This window comes from Corvus hawaiiensis, chromosome 26 (genome assembly GCF_020740725.1).
Source record: "Corvus hawaiiensis isolate bCorHaw1 chromosome 26, bCorHaw1.pri.cur, whole genome shotgun sequence".
Lineage (NCBI taxonomy): Eukaryota > Metazoa > Chordata > Aves > Passeriformes > Corvidae > Corvus > Corvus hawaiiensis.
This window is the reverse complement of record NC_063238.1, coordinates 19,538,179-19,551,618: the sequence shown is the minus strand read 5'-3', so window position 1 is coordinate 19,551,618 and position 13,440 is coordinate 19,538,179. Positions and strand designations below refer to the sequence as shown.

The window sequence follows — 13,440 nt, the reverse complement described above, 5'->3', positions numbered from 1 at the left end:
GTTCTATTAAAAGTATATTTGAGAATTTAACAGGGCTATGTCATGGACAGTAGTGTACTATTTGTTATTGAAAGCCAATACTTGGTTTCCTGTAGCACAGAAAGGTGACACTGAAAGTGTAAGTAGACCAGTCATTAACCAAAGCTAATAATCTATGTTGACAACAGTGTAAACATGTTCAGTAAGTGTTCACATATCCAATAACCTTTCTGAAAATGTGCTTAACTTTACAGCCTTGAAACAAATCTCCCTATCAATGTGGCACAAGCATGTGCAGTGCTAGATTAGCAAAGTAGAAGTCCCATAGGCAATTGATGGTTGAGCAAACACAATTAAGGCCTAAGAGCTGAAATAATTCAAGTTCATGGACTTAAATTAATAGAACTGAAGTGACTGAACTTAGCCACTTTTCTGCCAATAATATGTTGTAAAGAAACCATATACAGGTAAGAATACCAGTGACCAAAGTCTCTGGGGCAGATATGGTTTTAGATCGTTCTGGAACAAGCAAGTTTGTCACTGATTGTGTGAGCTGTTCCCCCTATTTTCATAGCAGTGTAGTCATGAGCTGTGGGAAAACCCAAATGAGGACTGGAAGTGTTCCTAACCACTGAAGTGCTGTGGATCCACCAGGCCAGGGACAGCCTGAGCCCAAAGTCCAGGGCAGGGACACAGAGCTGTAGAGTCCCTTTTAGACTCCAGGGGGATGGTGAGTCCTGCTCGGTACCCTGCACCCTGACCCTCATCAGTCTTCAGGGCAGATACACACATTATCCCAAACACCATGAGAAGCTCTGAGAGGGATGCCAGCAGAGCTTGGCTGTGGTTGGCAGCTAACTAAGCTAGAGATGCACCACTGAAGGGGAGGTCCTTCTCCTCCCCATGCCACCTTGGAATTCAGCTTGCACCATCACTGCCCATACAAACCACTGGCAAGCTGACTGAGTGAGATAACAAAGAAAACACTAACAGAACACTTTCACAGTGATGGATTCTGTGGCTGCTGAGCTCTCAGAAGGAGCCTACCATGGTCTTGTGGGAAGTGCCAGTTGCTGCACGTGAGCTGGGGCAGCAGTAGCAACCAGAAGTGGACTGTGGAGGTGAGATTTCTCTCTTAGCCACAGTAAACAGTTATTCAATGTGCTCAGTTACACCCCCAAACTGTGCAGTAACCACTTGCTGTCCAAGAGTTCTTCTCTTGTAAGCTATTATCGCTGATTTTCTCAATGGTATCCATTTGCCTTCTCTTTATTGAATGCACACGATATCTATTTTCTGAGGATTTACTGGACTGGGAATCACTTGTCAGGGTTAAACCTGTCTGATCTGGGTGTTTGACCCTGTTCAATGCTTCTCTTGTTAATAAAAAACTTATGACTTCTGTGCTATAAATATATGAGTTGAATTCAAGGGTTAATTATTCCCATTGACACTGAACAAATACAAAAACAAGTCTGATTTCTGGATGTAGTCTAAGGTGTTTTTAAAAAGTAGTAAGATGGAGCTACTAACAAGTATTTCAAACCTTCTTGAGTCAGCGTCACTAAGAAAACACCCACAGGCACCCAAAGTGCAAATCAAACACACATGCCAAATTTTGAAAGCATAAGATCTGTACTTAAAGAAGGGAGGATCAGAGCACAACATAATACATGGCACTGAACCTGCAGAAAACATTAAATGAGGGATGGCTGATTTTTCTGTCAGGATGTTTAAAGCATGACTTAAAATTCTGAATCAATGATGCATTCTTTTTTCCAAAGGGAGGGGACAAGACATGAGAGCAATCTTACCATTCTTGTCTGCTCTTCTTAATATCTAAATAAAAAGAGAGACAGAGATAACATAATCAATTTTTATTTTTTCTTGTATGAGTTAAAAACAAACAATGCTCTTTATAGTGCACATTTATAGTTTGAGCTTTACATCACATTTTCACAAAGCTGCATAAAATTTTAAAGTTCTTAATGTGTCTCCATCCTTCCCTCAGAGCTTTTTTGAGCTCCTCCTTTGCTGTGTGCACTAAAACCCAAGACCATAATAAGAACCAGCTTTATTTTCTAGATTTTTTTATGGATTATAAGGATGATGTTCAGGCCCAAAGCCTGAGACTGTATGGCTTCTATGGTACTGGATTCAGGGTTGAGAGAAGTGGCCTAGAGAAGCAGAGCAAGAGTGATGGCTGGGAGGATGTGCTGAGCATCTGAGATGGTGAGAAAGACTCGTGGTTTATGTAGGTGGAGGAAGCAAAGGGTAAGTCAGGAGAGGAGCTGGGTGGCATGAAGGGATCAGACTTGGTGTCACAGGCTGCTTCAGCAATGGGGAGTCATCCAGGCAATGCTGCAACAAATGTAGGAAAGGGAAGAAAGCAAATCTTCCAAATACAGTTTCTATTGCTGCTGTGAATATCCAGTAAAGTGTTTCAAAATGGGCACATACATTTTTGAGATCTGACAGCAATGGAAACATTCTCTGGTTTATTAAAATGTTAGTAGCATTTAAACAGCTTCTCCAGCACATGCCACAACTGCTCTGCTCCTACGAGTGAAACCAGATAAGATGGATCCAAGTGCCAAGCTCTGTTGGAGCATCTTCATGACTGTTTTCTGTAGGGTGGGGTTGGCAGGGAACCAACAGAGTTGTGACCCACATCCAGGACTTCACAGATGGTCTCTAAGCAGAACTTTGCATTGGACCAAGTTTACAGCACATGAAGCATGAAATATACTTAACAAGATGACAATTTCCCTCCCTATTTAAATAAATCATACTCCAAATTTTCAGTATAAGGATTGGATTTTTGAAGGGCTGTGGCAGTGGAGTTTCAATCAAATTGAAATGTCCCATAAATATGGGTCAAGAGTGGCAAAAGTTTCTGCATAAGTAGTTTTAAAATTTTGATTTTAAAATTATTTTATGTATTTATTATTTTTATTATTTATTATTTAAAGTTTGTATTACTTTGTTTTAATTCATTACACCATCACCACCCCCCAAACCAGGAAATATTAAAATCCTTTAGACACTTGAGAGGGACTCTGACAAAAGACCAGGGAGGAGGTTGCTTTAGCAATCATATATCACTCTCATTAGGTCTCCCTCTCTGGAGAGAGATTATTTGTAAGAGCATGTAGTGACAGGACAATGGGGAATGGCTTCAAACTGAAAGAGAGTAGGTTTAGATTAGATGTTAGGAAAAAAATCTTTACTGTATGGGTGCTGAGGCACTGGTACAGGTGGCCCAGGGAAGCTGTGGATGGCAGTGTTCAAGGCCAGGTTGGAGGAAGCTCTGAGCAACATGTTCTAGTGGAAGGTGTCCCTGCCCATGGCAGGGTGTTTGAACTAGATGATCTTTAAGGTCCTGTCCAACCCAAGCCATTTTATTATTCTAAAATTCTATTCCCCAGTGGGATCAGGACCTCGGTGCCTGCCCTTTCTGTGCAGCCTTACAACAAACCTCTTGCTGCCTGGTAATTTAAAGGGAAGTTTTTATATAGGTGGGGGTACTTCACTGAGGGGTAATCACACACCTACAACTCCCAAATATCTAAAATATCTGTGAGATGAACGTACTCACTGCAGGCAGGGCCCCAGGGTCCAGTCCCTGCTTTGAAGCAGGCAGACATGGTTTGAATCTAAGGTTTTCCTCCAGATATAAGAGGAGAAACACAGAAACAGCCTCCCTCCCTCCTATTCACAGGTTTGTTCCTATAAATGTGAACCTGATGCTGGTTTAAGAAAATGCTGAAAATGAAACAATTTTATTTTGAATTTTTTTTTTACTCTAGTAAAATAAAAAATTTTCAGTTTATCAGATAATCTGACCATGTGCAGTTTCCTAACCCAGTGTGCTGAGTTAAACTGGGGAGTTGGCTCCATTTAATGTTTTTTAGCTCTTTCCTGGCAACTTAGAGTTCTCTTCTGTTTTTGTGATCTATGACTGTAATTCTCCTGTTTCTCTTATAAGTGGTATCTCTGAGACAAAAAAAAAAAAAAAAAAAATCTGCATTTTCAGTATACACTTGAATTGAAATAGAATAGAATCCAACAAAAATTCTTATTTAAATGATTTCTTATGGAAGCTAGAGCAATCAGGAGATGAGCAGATGAGGGTTGCTCGAAATAATTTGGGGCAAGGTTGGGGAAGTTAAAGTGGGTACATTAGAGAAAACATCTAGATAAAGAGTCCTTTAACACAGAATATACCATTTCCAGCTGATATTGTGGAATAATGCCAATACAGGAGCTGCTCTGAAGCAGATCAGAGTTGGTAGTAGAGCTGGTCTCAAGATTTGTAGGTCTCACCAAGGTCAGGGGATTCTTTGAAAATCTTTGGGTGGGAGTTTGGCTTTTACCAGGATTTGCCTTGGAATAAAGAAATGCTCTGTGCTGTGCAAGTTTAGACAAAAAAACTTTACAGCTGCATCCTGCGAGATGCTGAGCCCTTGGTGAGAGTCCAGCACAGCACCCCTGGGGAGTTGCATGACCAGATGCACATCAAGGCACATCCCTGGGCTCACCCTCAAAGGGCCGAGGGGCTCAGGATTCTCTGCACATTGATCTCGGGCACCTCAAACTCATCAGGGTCTAATGGGATCGGAAGAGCCTGCACGGTTTGTGAAAAAAACCCACAACTTTTATAGGGTGAGAAATTGCAGTGAAAAGCGCCTCCCCTCCCCCATCCCAATTAAAACGATACAATTTGAAGCAACTTATTTGGAAAGGTGACTTTTCACCCAGAACTTCTCCTAGCCACCCCCAAACACTAACCTGCTTCCCTCAAACAAGCAGCCATTAGAAGCAAAAGGGGAAGGGGAAAGGAAAAGGGAAAGGGGAAAAGGAAGGCATAAGGACGGGGAAAGGGGAAAGATCCACAGTCTCACTGGGCTTCAGCCCCTTCCACAGAGGGAGGAGATAACAGCTCAAGAAAAAAAATAAAGGAAGAAGAAAAGAGGAAATAAAAGGGGAAAAAAAGAAGGATGGAGAGAAAAAAAGACAAGAGAAAAAGGCAAAACATAACAAACCACGTGCCCCCTCCCCGGACGCTCGCAGGTGCCCTGTGCGGAAGCACGCGTTCCGTGCCGGGGTGCCGCGTACTCACATCGCGGAAGATGCGCAGCCTCGCTCCCCGTTCCGCCGCCATCCGCCCGCCTGAAGCACCGCCCGCAGCGCCTGCCCGGGGCCGGGGCTCCTCCGGGGGCCGAGCCGCCCCGCCTGCCCCCGGGAACCCGCCCCAGGAAGGGCAGGAGCAGGGGCGGCCGCGGCTGCTGCTCCCTGCGCGGGGGCGGCAGGGACACACACCCTGTTGCATCCCTAAAGCGTGCTCGTGGCGACACTCGCTTTCTCTCCGTGAAAGAAACTTGGGTCTCGCAGGCTGTCAGGCCACGTTTGCACCGTCGGTTTGTCTGCCTTCCCCTTCGGCACGGTCACGTTTGGGGAGGTCTTTCTCAAGAAAGCCACACGACCCCAGAGCGAAGGGCTGATGGGGCGGCTCTGCGCTTCCACGCTGCGGTGCGGGGACCGCCGGCAGCTGCGCTCTGCAAAAGCCATCGGGCTGGAGAGTAAGATGCTTGAATATAACATATCCCTCCAAGTGGCCCGGCCAAAAATCGAGGGCAGAACTGGTGTTCCTGCAAGGGAGCAAGCTGTGGGATGGGGCAGGACCGGGCTCGGCGGGGTGAGGGCAGGAGAGGAAGAGGGTTTTGGGGTGAGGGAGAGGGAAAGCAGTTCTGGGGGGAACCCACTCCATGTTATTTCAGACTCGTGCCAAGAAGTTATTGCACGGACATGGTGTAACAGGGGCTTTTACTTTGTGCTCCCACCACACACTCCAAGCAGGTGGCATTGCAATTATGCATCATATAATACAATGGTGTTATATATTACATACTACATTTATTGACTACTGTGTATGATACTATGCTTCTTAACAAATATTAGAGTGAAGTTTTTGTTTTAAAACACCTTCATGGATGAAAAGCCTCAGCCGTGGTGTGACTTGGGAGTTCTGCTTCTCTCACCTCCCTTTCCACATTTCAGAGGGAAACCGGAGAGAGGGGGGAGAGAATTGCCCAATTGCAAAGACAAGGCATTTCACAGGGTGAGCAATTTTTATGTCAAGTCATAAAGATGGCTTGAAAAAGAGATGGAAAGATCATCTCAGGCTATTTTTGCTTTTTAATAATACTGAACGGCTTTTATTTAATCTGATTTTTATGATGGAACTATGGGAATATATTTTTTTACAGAGAGACAAAAGAAGAAAAAATTTCAAAGATTGTCTCAAGAGCCAGGAGGGTGAGTGGAAATAAGAAAAAGTTTCTTTAGACTATAGAGGGGCTTATTTTTGTTAACTTTTATAACAACAACATGAATCATTTACATGTTGATCTTTTTTGACTAATTTCTATCTCGGAATAAAACGACTTTTGATGAAGAACCAGTACCTTTCCCTTTTGATTTGCCTTAACATTCACTAAGAATATTTTGTTTGGCTAGAGAAATCTTCCTTCAAAATTGTAAGAAAAAAAATTGTGCCATCTTGGTATTTTTAGGGTAAAAATTACACATAAGAATCAAAAATGTCTCATAGAACGTTTATTATATGAGGAATTGTGAGTAGAGTATATGTGAAACTTACTGATTTTTATACCACTTTAATACTACCTGAAGTAATATCTCAATTTTAACACCAAAAGCAGGACCAGAGCTCTGAATCTTACTAGGTCCCATATTCATCCAATGATCTCCCTCTGTCTCTGAGCAAGAAGATGTGAGGAGAGGGGAATGCAGCTGTGTGTGAGGGGAGGAGTGCCCTGTGGTGTGGGAGTACAGGTTCTGCCTCAATGGGAGGATGATGGCTTTGTGACCTGCCCAGGTGAGGTTAGCAAAGGTCAGCACTCAGTGACATGCTCCCCTCTGCAGCCACAGACCTGTGCTGCTCACCATCTATCACAAGAAATAAAAGTTGTTCTGTGTGTGTCTGAGGATAAAACCTAAAAGAGCCTGCTTTTTTCCTTCCGTGTGTCAAATCTTTAAACTTTTATTTAGAAATCAGCAACTTTACCAGCATCTTGGCTCATGTGAAGTGAAGTGGTCAGCCAGTGTGTAATGATTTTGCCCTTTGATCTAGGAAAAACAAATGAAAGCTGGCAGCAAGAGCTACCTTCCACTTACTGTGCAATGGACTGTGATGTGCTACAAGAGCCATCGATGCAGAGATAGACAAACAGCAAAAGTTCCTTTTTACCAAGGAAATGCAAGCTGTCTAATCAAGTTACTAAACCACTCCATGATTCCACACTCTACGTGTGTGGCCTCTAACTGACAGGAAAAACACTTTGTAGTGCTTATGCCACAATATAACCTTTCCAGCAGAAGAGCAGTACTATTTGCACTTGGCTAAGGGAATGGATCTGCTTTATGGTCTTTTTTTTTCTTCACTGCAGGAGCTGACTGGTACGTATCCAAAGGGCTGAGTTAGCATTATACAGTCCCTCTCCATGAAGCTTTCAAAACCTGTTGTTTTGTCATGGTTTGAGCATCTGGTCTGGAGCTCTGTAGGCCAACCCCAAACCAGCCCCTGGTTTGGGTACTCAAATGCTGCCCCTGTAGTAGCTCCCTCATAACTTTTCTTGGTCATAAAGTAAAAACAGAGAAAATTCAGATTTAGTATGTTTGTGGCCATGGCTTGTAATATGAGCAGTAACAGAGGAAGCAAGAGGCCACCTTTATTTTCCCATCACTTTGTGTCTCACACATGGACTAATCTGACCCAAGTGACGACCCAGTATCTTTACAGCTTTGTGTTTCTAGGAATTGGACTCTGATGATGAAAAAGTGAGTCCTCCTCTATAACCATATGGTAACTGTGCCAGTGACAGCAAGGGTAGGTGTAAAAATCCCAAAAGGAATGTTGATGTTCCTGGAAAACCATTAGGCCATCCACCTGTACCAGAGCGTGTGGCTACGTATAGTTCATCAGATGAAAATCACCTCAAGGTTCCCAGCTCTGGGAGTTCACTTTACCCTCATTGTGATCCCTCCTGGGACAAGGCCTGAGTCTGCTCCCATGCCTTTCCTGCCCTCCTCCTTTCCCTCTGGTCCCATATCCACTTGGTGGTGGAAAGGAAAGCAAGACACAGGCCATACTGGAGCCACAGGGCAGTTCAATGGCAAGCCAGTGTAGACAACAGGGATGAACATCAGCAGGTGTGTGGGAGACAGAGGAGTAGAAACTCCTGCAATTAAAGGAGGCTTTGATTTACAGCCCTGGAAGAGACTAGGTCTGGCTTAATTGACAGAGATTTATAGATCTTAAGCAAAAGGATTACAAGGTTGTGTTCCTATAATTATAAGTAAAATTGTACACTGGGTGTTCTGGTGGAGGGTTTTAAATAATAGTAGTGTGATTTTATATAGTTTAAGTTAAGAATGTAGATGGTATAAGAGAGACATCTGTGTGTACATGACATGAGAAGTTATTGGTCAAGACACGGCTGCATTGCAGTGGCAAGTGCCACAGGTGATAGGTCTTTAATCTAAAACAAAGTGTCGTTTTAAGTGCCTATTGGATTAGAAAGTTATAAATTACGATGTAACCCTAAATCTTGTGACTAGTCGCCATTACTCAGAGGTGTTGTGAAATCTCACGCCTCGACTGATGCATTTGTTATTTTAAACAATAAATTCGTGTAGTTGCATAGTCCCATCCCTGAAAGTGATTTCCTCTGACACGTGAAAGTGCGGGAAATTTGACAAGGTGAGCCTGAATGCAGTCTGCATGTGTTGGACATTTTTCCTAAATCACTAGGAAAATAAGTGCAAAGCAGTTGTGAGAGACTGAAATGTTAGTGGTTAATGACTCAAAACAATTGGCCATTTGTGGAGGCAGCAGGGTGCTTTATTGAGGCCGGGTTTGCACCCCCTGGCCGAGGAGGAGGAGGGAGTGTAAAGGGGCATCCAGCAGAGACTATGGCTCATGTTGAGAGAAAGCCTGCTGTGAGACTGGATGGATAAGGCAGATATCTATTTATAAGGTCTAAGAAAAAGAATAAAGGAAAAGATCAAAGCATAAGGGTCAGAAGCAAAACAATGCGAAAGCACAGTGAAAATTTTGTACTTTTAGTCTTTGTATTTGCAACATTCCCAGGAAAAAAGGTAGAAGAAAACTGCTATTGTTTGTCTACAGCTAAAATGATTTCATAATGTCCTTGTTCTGGCCAGGACAGGGTTAATTTTTTGCAGTCGCTGGGAGGGGGACATGGCTAGGGCACGGAAGTTATTCTAAACCACCTCATGTCATTGCTGGGGGCAGGAGAAAGGGACACTCATCCAGGGAGAAGGGATTCCTTCCGAGAAAACACGGTGTTTTCTATTATTGGGGTTTTTTTTCCCCATGTGAATCACTTCTTTTCTTATACCCTCTGTCATTAGTATTGTTGCTGTTACCGTTCATTTTTCTTATTTCTTTTTCCAGTAACAACTTCTTAACCCGTGATTTTTGCCTTTTGTGCCTCCAATTCTCAATGTTATCCCACTGAATCAGGAAGGGGAAAGGGGAGCAGGTGTGGAGTTTTGGAGAGTCTCGGAGGGGTCACTAAACTGCAAAGTACCATTCCTAAACCATGACACATATTTAATTTGGATTAAACCCAGAGAGTTTCAGTTCACAGTACCTGTGAGGCTCAGATACAAGCAATGGTCCTGAGCAGTCCATATACCCCTGCTCCGTTCCCCCTAAGAGGGGGGATCATTTGTACTGCAAAGCTTTAGTCACCAACTGTTTATCAAACCTGGGAGAAGAGTTTCCCACACAGCTGAAGATGGGGAAGACTCTCCCCCAAAGAGTTAATTCCAGTCTTAAGGGAATTAAGGGCTCTGTCTATAAGGGCTCAGAAGGGGCTATTAGCCACAGAGTACTTTTAGGAGTTTGGTTTATTTATTCAAAGGCTTGAGGCTTGTTGAAGTGTGTAAATAACTACAGTTTCTTCCATGACTATGTGCCCTGCTGCCAATGGCAACCTATACATAACATATTTTGTTACTGTGACTGCCACTAAGAAAAAGGCCAAAGGCCTTGTGCCTCACACCTGGGCCAGAAATGAGCACACAGACACATATAATAGACAGTACAATCTGGGACAGTGTCTGAGACCTGTGACATGGAGTCAGGGGTTTGACTTTGGCAAAGCTTCAGCGCCTTGGCTCTGCTTTAGGTGGCCAAATATTTTTCTAGGTGTAGGCCATTGTCCTTTCTATTCATCTGGGATTTAATTACATGAATCCAATAAAAAGATCATGGAACTGGGAAGAGTATCTCAAACTCATTTCTGTAGCTGGATTTGAGAATTTTTTTAAAAGAAAAATTGTATTATTCCAATGGGTTAGTGAAATGAAGAATTTTCTCTCCACCTTTCCCAGGCTGATTCTCAGATATACATCTCCCATGAAACAGTACCAGCTCTTTTCTTTGCTTTTCAGTTTGAAAGTCCTTGGCAGTTGTTGAAATTCTGCTGTCTGAAACGACCTCCTGGCTTACACCAATTCAGTGATTTCATCTCTTGCAGCCTTGTTGACGGCTCAGAATCTGCAGACAAAACCCTCTCCCCAGTTGGGCAATGCTCACAGCCTCGTGGAACATCTCCTGGTACTTCTTACCTCAAGGAAAGCCAAGGGCTCTTCAAGGCCTTTTTGGCTGATGTTTTCATCATATTGCTACAACTGTAGATGAGACTCTGTTTTGCTTTCTGCAGATCTTTGGGGGCAACTGAATTCTTGCAGAAAGAGCAAATTAGGGCACCATCTATTTTAAAAAAAGTCTGTAGCAATTTTATATGGCCAGAGAATTCAGTGCCAAGCACTGTCTGCTCTCCAGCTGTTATCATGTCCAGCCCTAGGCTAAGGAGAATAATGCAAAGGAATGTAAAAAAAAGGAGGGACAGATGTGATTTTATCTGTTATTGATTTTAACAATAATTAATACAATTAATAATTCAATATTTAATATAAGAATTAATAGATGCCTACTTGAAATAAAGAATCATTTCTGCTAATTGACAGAACTAAAAGCCTCAATCCAAACAGAGCATAGCTTTGGAGAAATTTCTATCCAGATTTCTATCCAACCCTGTACGAGAAACTAAAATAATTTCTGGGAACGAATGTCAAAGTTTTGGCCTGCTTCTGAACATTGTGCTTCTTTGGAGAAATTCTGCCTAAAATACTCCCAGAGAACTTCTGCTTACAGATGGGATTTGAGATTGAGACTAGCAGTAAGTGATTTGGACAGATATATCCCACTAATGCTGCTGTTATCCTGGTGCCAGACCTGTGGGGGCTGGTTCAATGCCCCAGTGCTACTCCAACCCGAAGACAACCAGGTTAAATTCCTGGCCATATTCTGTAGGGTCCTAGACAAAGAACTTAGTAGCACTGGTATGCCTAGAAGCCCCTGGATCCACAAATTATCTGCAAACTTGCTGAGTGCACCCTGTCCCATCATCCTTGTCATTAATGAAGACGTTATGCAGTACTGGTCCCAGTATCGGTCCCTGTGCTGCACCACTTAGTGACTGGCCTCCAGCTGGCCTGGAGAGGCTGAAAGAGCTGTGACTGTCCAGCCTGGAGAAGAGAAGGCTCATCAGTGCATTTTCCTATAAAGATAGGGACAGGAAAACGAAATTCTACAGATATGCATATGATTTCTGAATATGGTCACTCACTGCAACACAAACAGGGAACTGAAAACAAGATTTTAGGATGTGTATGCTCTACAAAAGCCAAAACACAATCATCAAAGGATGCAATAAAACAAAGGGACATTTTATGTATTTTACTGTGAGAGGTTTTGCCTTCAGAGACTGATTGTACAAATCACTTTAAAATCAATGGGAATTGCAAGATTGAGTTTTCTACATGGGGTATGTATACTCTCAGAAAATTTAAAGACTCTTTATTACCCTCAATTTAAAAAATAAACAGACAGTTTATACATTTTCTTGATCTGTTTCCATGCTGAGTTATATCAATAAAAGCAAAAGAATGATTGTATTCTTTGGTGCCAGTCTGTTGAGCTCTGGAGCAATGCTACTTGGTGTGAGTACAGGATCTAACAGTAAGAGATAAGAAGTTCACTCTTTTCATTTCAGTTACCATGAGAGCTGTGGGAATGAATCACCATTTCTTCTCTCCTTTTTTCCCTTTCCCTTTCCCATTTCTTTTTCAGTTTCTTTTCATTTTTCTTTTCCTTTTTCCATTTCCTTGTCCTCTTCCACTTCCTTTTCTTCTTTTTCCTACAGAGCTCTAAGTGTGGACTCCTTCTCTGGGAAAGATTTTAATCTGAAGAATGAGTCCCCCCATGATTACAGGCTTCCTGAAACTGCATTCTACATTTGAAGAATTGAGTCCTGAAGCAGGTACTATACTACAGTGAGTGATAATGAGAGAAGTATGGGAAGAATTAGAGGAGGAAGAACATTATGTATTCAAATCCCTCAGGCTGCTTTGAAAATTGTATCCATGATTATTAGTGAATGTCAGTGACTTAAATTCTTACTTACTAGGATAGTCCTTATAAATATTACCCCAGGCATAGCAAGGATAGTCACAGGCATTTCCTAGTTACTTACGTAAGGAAGGCTGTCAACTCAAATAAAAAATTGTTAATTAAAGTTTCAGATCTCATTAAAAAAAATACAGTTCTGTGAGTCTCCTCACTGTCCAAGTCAGAGAACAGTTTTCCTAGATGAAGTGTAGCAAATTTGGAAAAGTCAGTTTTTCATTTGAATGCTAATCAGGAATAATTTTGATCTTCTACAGACCTGAATAATGAAGTTATTATTTTCCTTCTTTTTGGATATAGATTAGATGACTAGATCTAGATATTTCTGGTGGACATATATCAGTATTTAGATGACTTTATGTTTATATTTTGATTATTCTGCCATTAAGTGGCCTCCCCAAATCCCTGACATCTGTGACAATTATTGACAAACATGGCAGCACATAAGTAGATAGAAAGTAAATATTTTTATTGCAGACATTCCTAGAAATATTAATCATGGAATATCAGTCTGTTTTGCTAGATGCTTAACAGCTGCAAGACAAATGGCAAAACTCACTGGTGAATTATATAAATCTTCTAATTTCTGTTTAAAAAATACATAATAGAGATATAATGAAATTCCTCCTCCCTGCATAGTTCTTGATATATGACTGCTTCTCTTTACCTCAAATAATGTCCTCAGTAGTTAAGGGACAATAAAAGCAAATATCCTGGAGACAGTATAGCTGCACCATCCAGTCCCTTGTGACATGCTTTCAGTGAATCTGAAACCTATAAATCCATATCACTAACTTTATTGTATCATGGAGTGCATTCATTGCCTTGTGGTTGGTTCATAAAAAGGCTATTTTCAAAAGGTCATTGGTATCTGACAT

At 42.0% G+C, this 13,440-nt stretch overlaps 1 protein-coding gene across 2 annotated transcripts in view; it reads right to left on the bottom strand.

The window, feature by feature from the left end:
- The window catches only part of NECAB1 (N-terminal EF-hand calcium binding protein 1), a 58,091-nt gene extending 52,582 nt beyond the window's left edge, over positions 1 to 5,509 (bottom strand). Inside the window, exons 1-2 of one of the 2 annotated variants that reach the window (XM_048287142.1) lie at positions 5,102 to 5,509; positions 1,794 to 1,818 (exon numbers count right to left, since the gene is read on the bottom strand). In XM_048287142.1, the coding sequence (XP_048143099.1) occupies positions 1,794 to 1,818; positions 5,102 to 5,311 (235 nt within the window). In that variant the 5' untranslated portion in view covers positions 5,312 to 5,509. The remainder of the gene's footprint in view (positions 1 to 1,793; positions 1,819 to 5,101) is intronic. The other variant, XM_048287141.1, reaches the window with a different exon arrangement.
- Between the last annotated feature and the right edge of the window lie 7,931 nt (positions 5,510 to 13,440).